The sequence below is a fragment of the Dendrobates tinctorius genome, unplaced genomic scaffold (assembly GCF_039654945.1).
Source record: "Dendrobates tinctorius isolate UK_male_01 unplaced genomic scaffold, ASM3965494v1 ptg000011l, whole genome shotgun sequence".
NCBI lineage: Eukaryota > Metazoa > Chordata > Amphibia > Anura > Dendrobatidae > Dendrobates > Dendrobates tinctorius.
Genome location: NW_027361679.1, coordinates 77,524,742 through 77,540,160, shown reverse-complemented (window position 1 = coordinate 77,540,160; position 15,419 = coordinate 77,524,742). Strand labels below are relative to the sequence as shown.

General features: G+C 40.2%; 1 protein-coding gene across 1 annotated transcript in view; it reads left to right on the top strand.

The window, feature by feature from the left end:
• PPP2CB (protein phosphatase 2 catalytic subunit beta) overlaps nt 1-14,843 on the top strand; it is a 46,489-nt gene extending 31,646 nt beyond the window's left edge. The window contains exons 2-7 of the mRNA XM_073543487.1: nt 465-674; nt 3,508-3,681; nt 5,342-5,431; nt 9,994-10,155; nt 11,799-11,917; nt 14,104-14,843. Coding sequence (XP_073399588.1) covers nt 465-674; nt 3,508-3,681; nt 5,342-5,431; nt 9,994-10,155; nt 11,799-11,917; nt 14,104-14,176 — 828 coding nt within the window. The 3' untranslated portion in view covers nt 14,177-14,843. The remainder of the gene's footprint in view (nt 1-464; nt 675-3,507; nt 3,682-5,341; nt 5,432-9,993; nt 10,156-11,798; nt 11,918-14,103) is intronic.
• The last annotated feature ends 576 nt before the right edge of the window (nt 14,844-15,419 follow it).

Sequence of the window (15,419 nt, the reverse complement as noted above, 5' to 3'; positions counted from 1 at the left end):
GACCGGGTGTACTGTAGATTGTGAGCCCTCGCGGGCAGGGTCCTCTCTCCTCCTGTACCAGTCATGACTTGTATTGTTTAAGATTACTGTGCTTGTTTTTACTATGTATACCCCTCCTCACATGTAAAGCGCCATGCAATAAATGGCGCTATAATAAATAATACTAGAGGCAAATTGTGTTGTCTAAAAGAAACCAAACTCCATTGAAACGAACAGTTTCAGAAGTGTATGTGCTGTGTTGCTGCCCTCCTGTGGTAATCTTGGTTCTGTACATTAGAAGCTGCCCTACTGGGTCTGAAATTATCCATCTGTTGTGTATTGGAAGTACCTTGGTAGCGTCCCACCGTCTGTAAGATGTATAGATAAGGTGACTGGTTCCAGACTCTGCCACTGAAGCTGTTCACATGCTGCTGATTTGCCATGTTGCCACATTTTTTAATCTATTTGTATGTTTCATGTTTAAGGCAAAAGAAATTCTTACTAAAGAGTCAAATGTGCAGGACGTTCGCTGCCCAGTCACCGTGTGCGGAGATGTCCATGGCCAATTTCATGACCTTATGGAGCTCTTCAGAATTGGGGGCAAATCTCCAGACACTAACTACCTGTTCATGGGAGACTACGTGGATAGAGGCTATTACTCTGTGGAGACAGTTACTCTACTTGTAGCACTAAAGGTAATTATTCCGTTATTTTCTATTGTGTCTCACCGCTTTATTCTCCATAATTTATTATATGATATAGCTCTTTTTTTTGTCCTCTTTATTAAATATACCTACTTGTTAAAGGGAATCTGTCAGCAGGTTTTGCCATGTAATTTTAGAGCAACATGATGTAGGTACTATGGCCTAATTACAGTGATGTGTCACATACTGGGCTGTATTTTGCTGTTTTAATACAGTGTGTTACATCAGTAGGCCTTGTGTCTTCTAGTCCAACCCCAGCACCTACAGTTGTGGCCAAAAGTATTGACACCCCTTCAATTTTGTCAGATAATACTCAGTTTCTTCCTGAAAATGATTGCAAACACAAATTCTTTGGTATTATATTCATTTAATTTGTCTTAAATCAAAAAGCACAAAAGAGAATGAAGCAAAAACATTGACCATTTCACACAAAACTCCAAAAATGGGCCAGACAAAAGTATTGGCACCCTTAGCCTAATACTTGGTTGCACAACCTTTAGCCAAAATAACTGCGACCAACTGCTTCCGGTAACCATCAATGAGTTTCTTACAATGCTCTGCTGGAATTTTAGACCATTCTTCTTTGGCAAACTGCTCCAGGTCCCTGATATTAGAAGGGTGCCTTCTCCAAACTGCCATTTTTAGATCTCTCCACAGGTGTTCTATGGGATTCAGGTCTGGACTCATTGCTGGCCACCTTAGAAGTCTCCAGTGCTTTCTCTCAAACCATTTTCTACTGCTTTTTGAAGTGTGTTTTGGGTCATTGTCCTGCTGGAATACCCATGACCTCTGTGGGAGACCCAGCTTTCTCACACTGGGCCCTACATTATGCTGCAAAATTTGTTGGTAGTCTTCAGACTTCATAATCCCATGCACACAGTCAAGCAGTCCAGTGCCAGAGGCAGCAAAGCAACCCCAAAACATCAGGGAACCTCCGCCATGTTTGACTGTGGGGACCGTGTTTTTTTTCTTTGAATGCCTCTTTTTTTCTCCTGTAAACTCTATATTGATGCCTTTGTCCAAAAAGCTCTACTTTTGTCTCATCTGACCAGAGAACATTCTTCCAAAACATTTTAGGCTTTTTCAGGTAAGTTTTGGCGAACTCCAGCCTAGCTTTTTTATGTCTCGGGGTAAGAAGTGGGGTCTTCCTGGGTCTCCTACCATACAGTCCCTTTTCATTCAGACGCCGACTGATAGTACGGGTTGACACTGTTGTACCCTCGGACAGCAGGGCAGCTTGAACTTGTTTGGATGTTAGTCGAGGTTCTTTATCCAACATCCGCACAATCTTGCGTTGAAATCTCTTGTCAATTTTTCTTTTCCGTCAACATCTAGGGAGGTTAGCCACAGTGCCATGGGCTTTAAACTTCTTGATGACACTGCGCACGGTAGACACAGGAGCTTTCAGGTCTTTGGAGATGGACTTGTAGGCTTGAGATTGCTCATGCTTCCTCACAATTTGGTTTCTCAAGTCCTCAGACAGTTCTTTGGTCTTCTTTCTTTTCTCCATGCTCAATGTGGTACACACAAGGACACAGGACAGAGGTTGAGTCAACTTTAATGCATGTCAACTGGCTGCAAGTGTGATTTAGTTATTGCCAACACCTGTTAGGTGCCACAGGTAAGTTACAGGTGCTGTTAATTACACAAATTAGAGAAGCATCACATGATTTTTCGAACAGTGCCAATACTTTTGTCCACCCTCTTTTTTATGTTTGGTGTGGAATTATATCCAATTTGACTTTAGGACAATTCTTTTTGTGTTTTTTCATTTAAGACAAATTAAATGAAGATAATAATACCAAAGAATTTGTGTTTGCAATCATTTCCAGGAAGAAACTGAGTATTATCTGACAAAATTGCAGGGGTGTCAATACTTTTGGCCACAACTGTAATTAGCAGCAGTCTGTCACTGTACACTGAAAGCTGAGGTGTGGACGGGTTACACACCACTCAACAACTGAGGTCTGTGATAGCTGCAGCTGAGAAAACTGTGACTATGTCTTTACCATAACTCCTACACTCATTAAACCAAGTTATACATCACTGGAATTGTGGTCTCTGCCCCTACACCATGTTTTATCAGATTACATAGTAAAACCTGCTGATGGATTTCCTTTAATCATCCAATCATTCGCACCAACACAACACATAAATGTGCACAAGCTCAAGATGGTCAATCTATCTGTAGACCAGAAGACCCTCTCTAAACTCGAACCAAACGGACCGTTCAAGTGGATTGTTTATAGCGGCCGAAAACATCATGAGGTCCTACTCGGGGAAGCTGGCTAGCCGAAAGACTGGCATAAAGCCAAGTGGTCAGATGAATAATTTGTGCTACATACAGTGCAAATGGGTCAGAAATTGTTCTAAACCACATAATCTATTGTGTCCCCCATCCCTGCATCTTTGGCTTGAGAAAGGGCTTTCAGACTTGAAACATTGCCCTTGTATGACACTGGAGCGGGAGTACCAATAAACATTACTGGAGGATTGATGGAGTTCATGTTTGTCGCCTTGGTCGGGTCAGTCTCCTTATGTGACTTTTGGTGTAACAGAAGATTAGAGACATATTGCCACCAATAAATGTGGAGAAACTTTTCGATGCTGACCTCGCTTAAGTGCATTCTACAAATTAAGACCGTTTTTATAGTAGAGGTGATCTTGACTTTTTATTAGACAGGTGCTTATAGCAGTGGCCAATGAAGTGCAGACTGGCGTCATTAAATGACTTTCTCTAATTATAATTTCCTATGGCAAATAATAATTTGATTTTAAGTATGTGTATATATATAGGCATTTAAATGTATGTTTTCCTACCTAGGTTCGTTACCCAGAACGCATCACAATATTGAGAGGGAACCATGAGTCTCGACAAATTACTCAAGTCTATGGTTTCTACGATGAGTGTCTACGGAAATACGGGAATGCAAATGTATGGAAGTATTTCACAGATCTCTTCGACTACTTACCATTAACTGCTTTAGTTGATGGCCAGGTATGTATTTTCTTCTCCCCAAGATACAAATATGTGCTATCTTTGTCTTTGAACGAAAGAGAGAGTGGACTGCTGACATTGTCTGGTGTGTGTTCTATATTACTTACCAGATCGGACATTTATACCACACAGTCAGCAGTGAAAAGAAAAAAAAACCCTCATTAGGAAAAATAATTACAAGCAGCTCTGGGTCAACTATAGCTTTATTTTCTCGCTTTAGTTGCTGTTCCACCGACACACTTTATTTACAATGTAACTTTGCTTTCTGGTTCCCGTCAGGGAACATGATGAACCAGACTGAGCCTGGTGGCTCATGTAATGCACTGCAATACTTCTGCTTAATGCCGACAGCTATCCTATTTGGCTGTGGACAAAACATCCATGGAGAATATTGTTAGACCTGTGTCTGCCATGACAGTGTATCGATTTCCCAAACCCATCCGTGCCATGCACACATCGCCCCCTCGATGACCTCTTTATGTTGTTCATGTATATTGTAAGCCGTTAATGAGGTACTTTCTCTTTTATAGGATGCGCTCCAGTATTGCTTATCATAGTAGCCAGAGTTTAAGTTTGTTTTTATTTTTACTTTGTAAAAAAATGGATTGTGCTGCTTAAATGATGCTTTGTAGCATGTGATAGATGCCAGCTATATATATTTCTTAAATTAATGGGGGTTATCCACCACTAGGACAAATCCTTCTCATTCCTCATGTTTGGCCTGTTTAAAATACAACCACCTCCAGATACAAATACTCACCTCCGGAGTCGGCGCCATTCCAGTGGTGTTGGCACCCAACTGTGTTCCTGTTTCGCACGTGAGGTCGTTACATCATACGAGCTCTGCGCCCAATCAGCACTGGCATCATTATCCCCACCTTCAGATGTATTGATCATCATCAGGGAGTTAGGGCTGCGGCTGCTCCAACTTCCTCTTGATGTTCAATTTGCCTGAAGGCGGGGCCGGTGACTTCAGCGCTGATTGGTCGCAGGGCTCATGTGATGTATCAACCTCACGTGAGCTCCAGGAATGCGAGTGCCTACAACACTAGAATGGCGCCGGCACAGGAGGGGAGTATAAGCGTTTTTAATTTAACAAATCCAAACATGGGGAATGAGAGAGTTGACCAAGTAGTGGGCAACCTTTTTGAAGAGTCATCATTGGTTTCATTTTTTTTTTAAATAAATTAATAGTGCACATGAAAATAAAAAACTTTGTAACATATCTTATTAAAGAAATACTTTTTTCTCTCCCACTGGACTGATCATTTGTTCTCAAAATTTTCAATTCAGATTCTTATATTACTTTGATGGGAGATGGCAGTTGGTGCAGATAAGATTCTATGTAGAGGGAAGGAAGGAGAAGAATGGGAGGAGCTAGAGGCCGAGCTCCTCCTTCCTGCTCACATCTTCTATCTACATTGATGACTGCTAGTACTGATAAGATTCTATCTCAGTAATGGGAAAATCTGTCTCCATTGAATACTCATTTTACCTGTGAATTGAAAATTTAATATAAAATTTAATATTATATGTGTGTGTGTTTATTGTTTTATGAAATAGAAATTAAAATCACAGTTACTCTTTAAAAAAAAAAAAAAAAAAAAGTTGGTCAATGGTATGAAAAACGTATCACTTAATCTTTTTTTTCTCTTCTTAGATCTTCTGTCTTCATGGAGGTCTTTCCCCGTCTATTGATACGCTGGATCATATTCGTGCTCTGGATCGCTTACAAGAAGTCCCACATGAGGTATTAATGTAGCTACCACAATGTTGCAGCCGTAGGAATCTTGATAGACACGTCTTCGTCTGTAGCGAGTGTATAGGCGCATTGCTAGCATTACTCCTGCTTTTCTGTCCATTGTGAATATTTATTGCAAGTAACGGTGTATGGACAGCTGTTACACTAGTCTACTGGCCCCTAAAATCTAACAAGATAGATATAGAAACTAATCACACTAGTGGAAGGAGTCCTATGTCACCACGGTATGTAGAACGTTTTGTCATGAAGGTTGCTAAGAATGTTCTGTAGAGTCGTTAGCGTTTCTTGCAGTTGAGGTTAATAGACTTCTGCTATTCTAACTTGTCTGGTAAACCTTGCACACGTAGTCTATGAAAGCCTTTTTCTGGCTCTCAGACTTGTATTGAGAGCTTATGATGTAGCTTGTGAGTTCTGGCCACTCAGAAGCTGCGCTCACGAGATAGCGCCACAGGACCAGAGTGGTCCCGAAAACCGGTGAAGATGCCGGAGGGTGAGTATATGACCAGGGAAAGGGGACTTTAATGCACAACTCCAGTGGTGTAAGAAAAATCCACTGGGTGGTGCATTCATGGCTTTTTCCAGACAAGTTGTGTCAAAGTGATTGACTGTAGGATCAGCAGATTGGTGGTTGGGATATTCACTTCTGGACCAGGAGACATTTGGAGTGGCAGTGCTAGACATGGGAGCAGTTTTCCATGGTGGCTATAGCTTATAGAAAAACTGGAAAACTCCAAAATAAAATGTGATTGTAGAGTTGTAGCTAGTCTACTTAAGGCATGACTCTTACTGTGTCTGTACTAGATGGACGAGGATTACAATATACATGTAAGAGACAGATATAACTGTGGTGTATAACCAATAGTGGGAGCATTTATTAGTGTTTTTGTGCCCAAAATTGCACAGTGTGCAGCAAATCCTTGGCGTAAATGCCTACACCAAATGTATAAATGTGCATCAATTGTTATGCATAATAAAGTTGCAATTTTTGCAAGATTCTACGATAATGTGTGATATACACTACAGAAATGATGAAAGAAAAGGTGGGCACCACACTTAGTATTACACAGTGAATAAACCGGGTGCTACTATGCGCCAAAAACACTGTAAATTGGGAGAGTAGAAACAGAAGCGCAGAAAACAGTGCACACACAAGTCAAATATGTGTATAAAAAGGCTTTATTTAACACCAATGCCTGACAGACAGAAAATATATTTAAAAACACCATAAAATCACAAAGAACATGGACAATTCAAGCCTGACAAGGTATACCAAAAGGGCAATATTTGATAAAGGTGCAGCTGTGAATAAGTGACACATACAGATCACTGCCACGGCGGCATGTAAAGGATAACTAATATTCCAGTCCAAAATATAAATAAATGCTATGGTATTATAGCTAATGCTTGATAATATAGTATCACAAAATTTTTCCAACGTGCTAATTTACTAATACCATAAGCGCCCTGAGCAGAGATCATGCGCTACTTCCCTGACGAAGCTGTTGTGGGGTCAGCGACACGCGTCGGGCCGGACAGACCTGATGGTGTAACCTGGGCTTTGGGTAACTATGTGATTGCAGTGTGTGTCTATCTGTTACTCTTATGCATGTATTTGTATGTACCACATGGCCACTGCTGTGAGCGCTCTGGATATAGCATTGTTATTGCAAAGTGATAACATTTCATTAATTATCTACCATACCAGCCTTTCTGGCTTTGAGCAATTTTTTACATGACTCTTGGCTTTGCGCATAAATTATTTCTCTGTATATTGCATTCACCTGAGCAATAAAATGGTGCATAGTGTCCCAGCTTTGGCTAGTTTGTGAGTTATTTTTTGATCTTTATAACAGTTGCATGGAGTGCGCTCAGTCTATAATGTTTTTATATATGTGTCTAGCGCATGATCTCTGCTCAGGGCGCTTATGGTATTAGTAAATTAGCAACTTGGAATCATTTTGTAATATATTATCAAGCATTAGCTATAATACCATAGCATTTATTTATATTTTGGACTGGAATATTCGTTATCCTCTACATGCCGCCCGGGCAGTGATCTGTGTGTGTCACTTATTCACAGCTGCACCTTTATCCAATATTGCCCTTTTGGTATACCTTGTCAGGCTTGAATTGTCCATGTTCTTTTTGATTTTATGGTGTTTTTAAATACATTTTCTGTCTTTCAGGCATTGGTGTTAAATAAAGCCTTTTTATACACATGTTTGACTTGTTTGTGCACTGTTTTCTGCGCTTCTGTTTCTACTCTCCTGATATACAGTACAGACCAAAAGTTTGGACACACCTTCTCAATCAAAGAGTTTTCTTTATTTTCATGACTATGAAAATTGTAGATTCACTCTGAAGGCATCAAAACTATGAATTAACACATGTGGAATTATATAATTAACAAAAAAGTGTGAAACAACTGAAAATATGTCTTATATTCTAGGTTGTTCAAAGTAGCCACCTTTTGCTTTGATTACTGCTTTGCACACTCTTGGCATTCTCTTGATGAGCTTCAAGAGGTAGTCACCGGAAATAGTTTTCACTTCACAGGTGTGCCCTGTCAGGCTTAATAAGTGGGATTTCTTGCTTTATAAATGGGGTTGGGACCATCAGTTGTGTTGTGCAGAAGTCTGGTGGATACACAGCTGATAGTCCTACTGAATAGACTGTTAGCTGCTTTTTTCTTGCCATAATACAAATTCTAAGTAAAGAAAAACGAGTGGCCTTCATTACTTTAAGAAATGAAGGTCAGTTAGTCTGAAAAATTGGGAAAACATTGAAAGTGTCCCCAAGTGCGTGGCTAAAACCAACAAGCGCTACAAAGAAACTGGCTCGCATGAGGACCGCCCCAGGAAAGGAAGACCCAGAGTCACCTCTGCTGCGTAGGAGAAGTTCATCCGAGTCACCAGCCTCAGAAATCGCAGGTTAACAGCAGCTCAGATTAGAGAACATGTCAATTCCACACAGAGTTCTAGCAGCAGACACATCTCTACAACAACTGTTAAGAGGAGACTTTGTGCAGCAGGCCTTCATGATAAAATAGCTGCTAGGAAACCACTGCTAAGGACAGGCAACAAGCAGAAGAGACTTGTTTGGGCTAGAGAACACAAGGAATGGACATTAGACCAGTGGAAATCTGTGCTTTGGTCTGATGAGTCCAAATTTGAGTTCTTTGGTTCCAACCACCGTGTCTGTGTGACGCAGAAAAGGTGATGGACTCTACATGCCTGGTTCCCACCGTGAAGCATGGAGGAGGAGGTGTGATGGTGTGGGGGTGCTTTACTGGTGACACTGTTGGGGATTTATTTAAAACTGAAGGCATACTGAACCAGCATGGCTACGACAGCATCTTGCAGCGGCATGCTATTCCATCCGGTTTACGTTTAGTTGGACCATTTATTTTTCAACAGGACAATGACCCCAAACACACCTCCAGGCTGTGTAAGGGCTATTTGACCAAGAAGGAGAGTGATGGGGTGCTATGCCAGATTACCTGGCCTCCACAGTCACCAGACCTGAACCTAATCGAAATGGTTTGGGGTGAGCTGGACCGCAGAGTGAAGGCAAAAGGGCCAACAAGTGCTAAGCATTTCTGGGAACTCCTTCAAGACTGTTGGAAGACCATTTCCGGTGACTACCTCTTGATGCTCATCAAGGGAATGCCAAGAATGTGCAAAGCAGTAATCAAAGCAAAAGGTGGCTACTTTTAAGAACCTAGAATATAAGACATATTTTCAGTTTCACACTTTTTTGTTAATTATATAATTCGACATTTGGTAATTCATAATTTTGATGCCTTCAGAGTGAATCTACAATTTTCATAGTCATGAAAATAAAGAAAACTCTTTGAATGAGGTGTGTCCAAACTTTTGGTCTGTACTGTATGACACATTGTTTTTCCTTTTTTTCTAACATTGGGAAATAAATTAACATGTTTTATAAGTCACAATTTGTGCAAATTTTCTGTATCAATGTGCAAAATGTGAAACTCGCCTTCCCTTATTGCACATTGGAAGGTGTACTACAATGCTTGAAAAGTTGGCACCAAATGTACCATTAAGATGAGGCGTTTGGTGAATATGGAGTGGCGGAGTTGAAATGTGCACATGAAGGGCATGTTCACATGTGGCGTTTTTGTTGCGTGTTTTACGTAGCATATTTTGTGCATAAAATACACAGCACTTTACAGTACCAGAATAAGCAATGAGATTTCTGAAGTTTCATGCCGTCTAAGGTTTTTCTTTCTGATCGTATTTTGAGCCCTGCTGTGGTTTTCCAAAATGCAGCATGTCAATTCTTTCAGCGTTTTTCACCCATTACAATTAATAGGTGAAAAATACTCCAAAAAGTGCACATATTTTGACATTTTTTCCCTGCCACCATTCTGGTTTTTGGTGCCGGGAAAAAAAAAAAAGCTTAAAACGAGCAACTTATGAACATGCCATGACGATTTGTCGCAGTTGAAGTCATCATTGATAAATATGAGCAATTGTGTTTACTATTTGCTGTTTTTCTTGTCTGCTAAATTTGTATTCTTCTTCTAGGGGCCAATGTGTGACCTTTTGTGGTCGGATCCAGATGATCGTGGTGGTTGGGGCATTTCCCCTCGAGGTGCTGGCTACACTTTTGGACAGGATATTTCTGAAACTTTTAACCATGCCAATGGACTCACTTTGGTGTCACGTGCTCATCAACTTGTAATGGAGGTATGCCTGGAAGCAGTACATCAAAACACCAGGATCGTTTAGCATTACGTATTGTATATTGCATTGTAATATACCGTACTTCAGTTGTATTGCAGAATGAGACAGGGTGGGAGTTTTAGAGAGACATTGCTGGATTTTCATTCATTTTTAAGGTGAAAAAAAAGTTGAAAACTAAAAGACTATAATCCACTGGCAAATACATCCATGATTTAAAAAAAACCAAAAAAAAAATGTTTAACCCTTTCGCTGTCAAGGTCATATGTAATACAATCGTGACCTAAAAGGTGGCTAAATGAAAAATAGTTTAGATCCTGGTGTCATGTTGATACCCACAGTTTTTGGTTTCAGATGAGGTTAGGTTGATTGTTCTAGGTACAATAATCTGGGCAGAATACTCAATTTCCAATTGGAGCAGCATGAAAACTTTTGCTGGTTCCCGTGACCAGAATGGGAGCAGGAGCATGGCAAAAAAAAATTCTAAGAAAGATCAGAGCCTCTTAAAGGGAACATGTCATCTCTGATAAAACTATTAACCTTTAGATATAGTGCTAATCTGCAGGTTAATACTGTTAGAAAGGTATTCAAACTCCTTACTGAAAAAGTGTATCGTCGGACAAAATAAACTTTATTCCTCCTGGCTTTTAGTCATACAGGCGTGCTGATATGGCTGTAGTCACTGCTCACAGCACTGAGAGTGGTGGCTATAAGCACTTCCCGGCACTTTGGCTGACTGACTACACTGGAGACTGAGCTGCGTTTGGGTGTGCTTACAACTAGCACTCTGTGCTGTGATGACTGTAGCCGCTACTCCGACTGAAAGCTAGCAGCTCCCAGTAGGAGCAAAATTAATTTTTCTCCCAGGAGTTGCACTTTCAGTACTGCGGCCGGTCACCTTTCTAACCATATTAATCTGCAGGTTAACCCTTGTATCTGTAGGTTAATAGTGGAATCTGTAGTGTAGGTTCATGGGGTACTAAGTGGCTGAATAGACGTTCTTTAAAATTGTGTTTAGTAAACATGCACGTGACCCCTGGGAAAATCGCTAGGCATAGCGTTGATGCAGAGGTAGTTGGCACAAGACCGCTGAGTCGGTGAATAGTAGTGGTCACAAGTTATATTTTAGGTTGGGCCAGTTGTGGAGAGGCAGTGCAGAAAACAGCAATGAGTAACGCCAGTTTGATACTATTTACTTAGAGGAAGCCTATAAGGAAAAAAAATACTGGAAATCACCTTTAAAGACACAACATGTCTTTTAGTATACCTAAAAAGAAAAAATGTACAACTTCGGAAGAAATGTATTTTTGCGCTGATAAACTCAGAATTGGCTTCTTTACACCCCATATTATGCACCAAAATAATAGCTACTCCAGACTTCAAGACAGGTCTAGTGAGGCGCAAAATGTTTTTGCCATATAATGCATTTAATACCAATGTTTGGGTGTTGTGACTTAACATCCTTTTAACTCCAACACAAGAAAAAGAGATTCTCAAATGCAAGCGAAACGCAAATGTACACCACAATTTTGTGAAAAATCAGAGTCACCAGAACATGACAGGAGAAATAAATATGGATTTTGTTTAGATTCTTTCTTTTTTTTTCCCCCAGTGTTACATCTGTATTACATCCGTCTCTTGTCTTACAGGGCTACAACTGGTGTCATGACAGGAATGTGGTTACCATTTTCAGTGCACCTAATTACTGTTACCGTTGTGGAAATCAGGCAGCTATAATGGAACTGGACGACACCCTAAAATACTCCTTGTAAGTGGCTTCATGTAATGTAAACCTGTCTATAATAGCAAAAATCACTGAATAGATCAGCGGGTACCTAACTCGTGGCCCAGGTACCTCCAGGAAAAGGCATCTGCAAAGGATTTTGTTTCAGCCTCAAACAGTATATGCTCCAATGTCATGTTTTCTGCAGGATATCATTTTAGCAGCATTGTAACTGAGATTTCTCAATACCTCATTCACCCACTGTGGAAGAAAATCTAACACTGTTGAATTTGCAGCCTGTCAGTGCCAGCACAAGTCTGCAGTGGCTTTTGGTCTGTTGGAAAATACCCTTAACCCCTTTCCAACATCGGGCGTATATGTATGCAGATGTCAGGCTCCTTCCCTTTGACGTGGGCTTCGGCGGTGAGCCCACATCTTTCCCGGGACATGTCAGTTGTTTTGAACAGCTGACGTGTCTCCGAAATAGCCGCGGGTGAAATCGCGATCCACCTGCGGCTATTAACCAGCTAAATGCTGCTGTCAAACTTTGACAGCGGCATTTAACAAGCACTTCTGGCAATCGCGCCGGAAATATGCACACCGGTGACCCATCTCACGAGATTGTGGGTCACCAGTGTGTCGGTATGACAACCGAAGGTCCTGTTCGCCACTCATAGCAAGTGAGCAATTCTACTACACAGAGGCGATATGACCATCGCCTCTATGTAGCAGAGCTGATTGAGTTGTGGCAGCTTCTAGTCTCCTATGGAGACTATTGGGTAGATGTGGACTTATCCTGCGCTGTTGAATAACTGAAGAATCCAGTAAATTATCATAAATTGTGGTTTTATTCAACGTGTTTCAAAGTTCCAAGACTACTTCATCCGGAAATACCACAATTCACAATTGTGGTATTTCCTGATGAAGTATTCTTGGAACTTTGAAATGCGTTGCATAAAACCACATTTTATGATTTATTGGATTCTTCAGTTATTTAGCAGCACAGGATAAGTCCACATCTACCCAATTATTTTTCCTATGGATGGTCATTAATGGACCATTGGATCTGCTGCAGCGAATATTCCAACAAGCTCAATGATAGCTCCATCTGGTGAGTACAATTCAATTGTATCAAACCATTTATATCTTGGATAAGACACTATATGTGGTATTTTCTCCAGCAGCACTTACTGGAAAATATTGAAGTATGCCAAAAGTAAAAAAAAGTGTTTAAAAATATAAAAAAATTAAAAAGATATAAAAGTTGAAATCACCCCTCTTTCGCCCCATTCAAAATAAAACAAAAATAAAATCAAACATACATTCGGTATTGCCGCGTTCAGAATAGCTAGGTCTATCAGTAAAAAAGAATTAACTTGATCGCTGAACGACGTAGTGAGAAAAGTCAAAACACCAGAATTACGGTTTTTTTTTTTTTGGTTGCCGCGACATTGCATTAAAATGCAATAACGGGCGATCAAAAGATTGTATCTGCACCAAAATTGTATCACTAAAAACGTCAGCCCGGCATGCAAAAAATAAGCTCCCACCCAACCCGAGATCATGAAAAATGAAGACGCTACGGGTATTGGAAAATGGCACAATTTTTTTTTTTTTTTTTTTTTTTTAGCAAAGTTTGGATTTTTTTTTTCACCACTTAGATAAAGAACCTAGACATGTCTGGTGCCTATGAACTCGTACTTACATGGAGAGTCAGTCACTGGTCAGTTTTAGCATTTAGTGAACCTAGTTAAAAAGCCAAACAATTGGATTGCACTTTTTTTACAATTTCACTGCACTTGGAATTTTTTTTCCCGTTTACTAGTACACGACATGGTAAAACAATGGTGTCGTTCAAGAGTACAACTCGTCCCGCAAAATATAAGCCCACACATGGCCATATTGACGGATAAATAAAAAAGTTATGACTCTGGGAAGGAGATGAGTGAAAACGCAAACCCCAAAAAAAGCTCCAGGGGTTAAGGATGTCATGTGATAGAGAACTGTTCAGCAAAAAAATATGGCTTTACCATCATTTACAGTATTTTTTTTTTTTTTTCCTGATTGACTTTTACAGGTGAAACTTACTGAAGATTGTAATAATTTCTTTAGGCTTGTTTGACTGTTTCAAATGAATGATTGCATATTGTCTCTAGGCTGCCTTGCTGATAGTTCACTTTTTTTTTTTTTTTTTTTTTAAATCCTAACTTTATTTTTTCTTTTCCCTGCAGTCTCCAATTTGATCCTGCTCCTCGGCGCGGAGAGCCGCATGTTACCCGACGCACTCCTGACTATTTCCTATAAGCGATCTCTACACATTGCCTTCATCTGTGCAATTATACTTGGCATTTAAACAACATACATGTGTCTGTATATAGACATGCAAACCAACAAATGAAAACCAAAATTATTTAAACATCCAGAATCTGCTGTTAAATCGCCCTGTCCTGACTGTCCCTGAAGTACACTTTTCATTTCCCCCAATTTATACTCCCAACAAGCTAAAACACCACCATCACGGACCAAAATGTGCCATACTGTTGATCAAGCATTTAGCACAATTTGAGACTGCGGATAAGAACATAAAACGCATAGTCCATTAGTCAGTTTGCCTGCTGTATTTGTATAACTTAAGTTTCCTACTGAACTGTGTAAGCAGTTGGTACAGGGGAAAATGCAAGGCCTTTAACCCCCATACCCACCCCCACACCCTTTGCACCTACTTCGTAAATTTTAGTTGTAGTGATAAGCTGGCATGACAAATACTATTTGGAGTTATTTTTAAGAAGATGCACAAGCTAACCATCCACTCTTTATTTTTTTGTTTTTAAAAAGTACAGATATATTGGACAGATTTGACATGAGTGTTTGCCATAACATTACCGTACGTTTTTTCTGTATATTTGTCAAGAAAGTGCTTGCGGCTCCTTTGGTGTATTTGAACAAATAAACTTTCAATTGTAGACCTCGAGCATGTGTGGAGAGTGCTTTTTTACTTAAAAAAAAAAAAAAAAAAAAAAAAAGACAGGGAAATGAGTGCAGGGAATTGGGGTGTCATAAAACTATAAATTAGAGCAGGGGTGGGCAATTCTCCTGAGAGGCTACATGAGACCGTAATTGTTGTGGAGGGCCGAACCAATAGGCAGAAATTAATTTGGATTACTATTAATAACATTATATTAATTGTATCACTTAATATTGAGCAGAATTTAGTATGCTGACATCACACTCTATACCGTTTGAACTGGAATACAGCCCCTTCTATATATCATATGAGCCCCACTCATCCTCCCCACGTCCAGCATATGAGCCCCACATGCAGGGGCTGGCTGGCACTTTTCAGCCTGGGGGGCAATCACAAGGCAGTGGCCCTCAAGTTGCAGTCGCCCACCTTTGCCAAACTTATCTCTGGCTGCTGTATTAAAGCTGCAGAGATAACAGGCTTATTCATAGATATATAAATAGAACGGAGCTTGCTGCATAGATATGGGAGCAAAACCAAGCTTACTGCCTACAAAGATACTGTAACAGAAGCAATCTGACTACA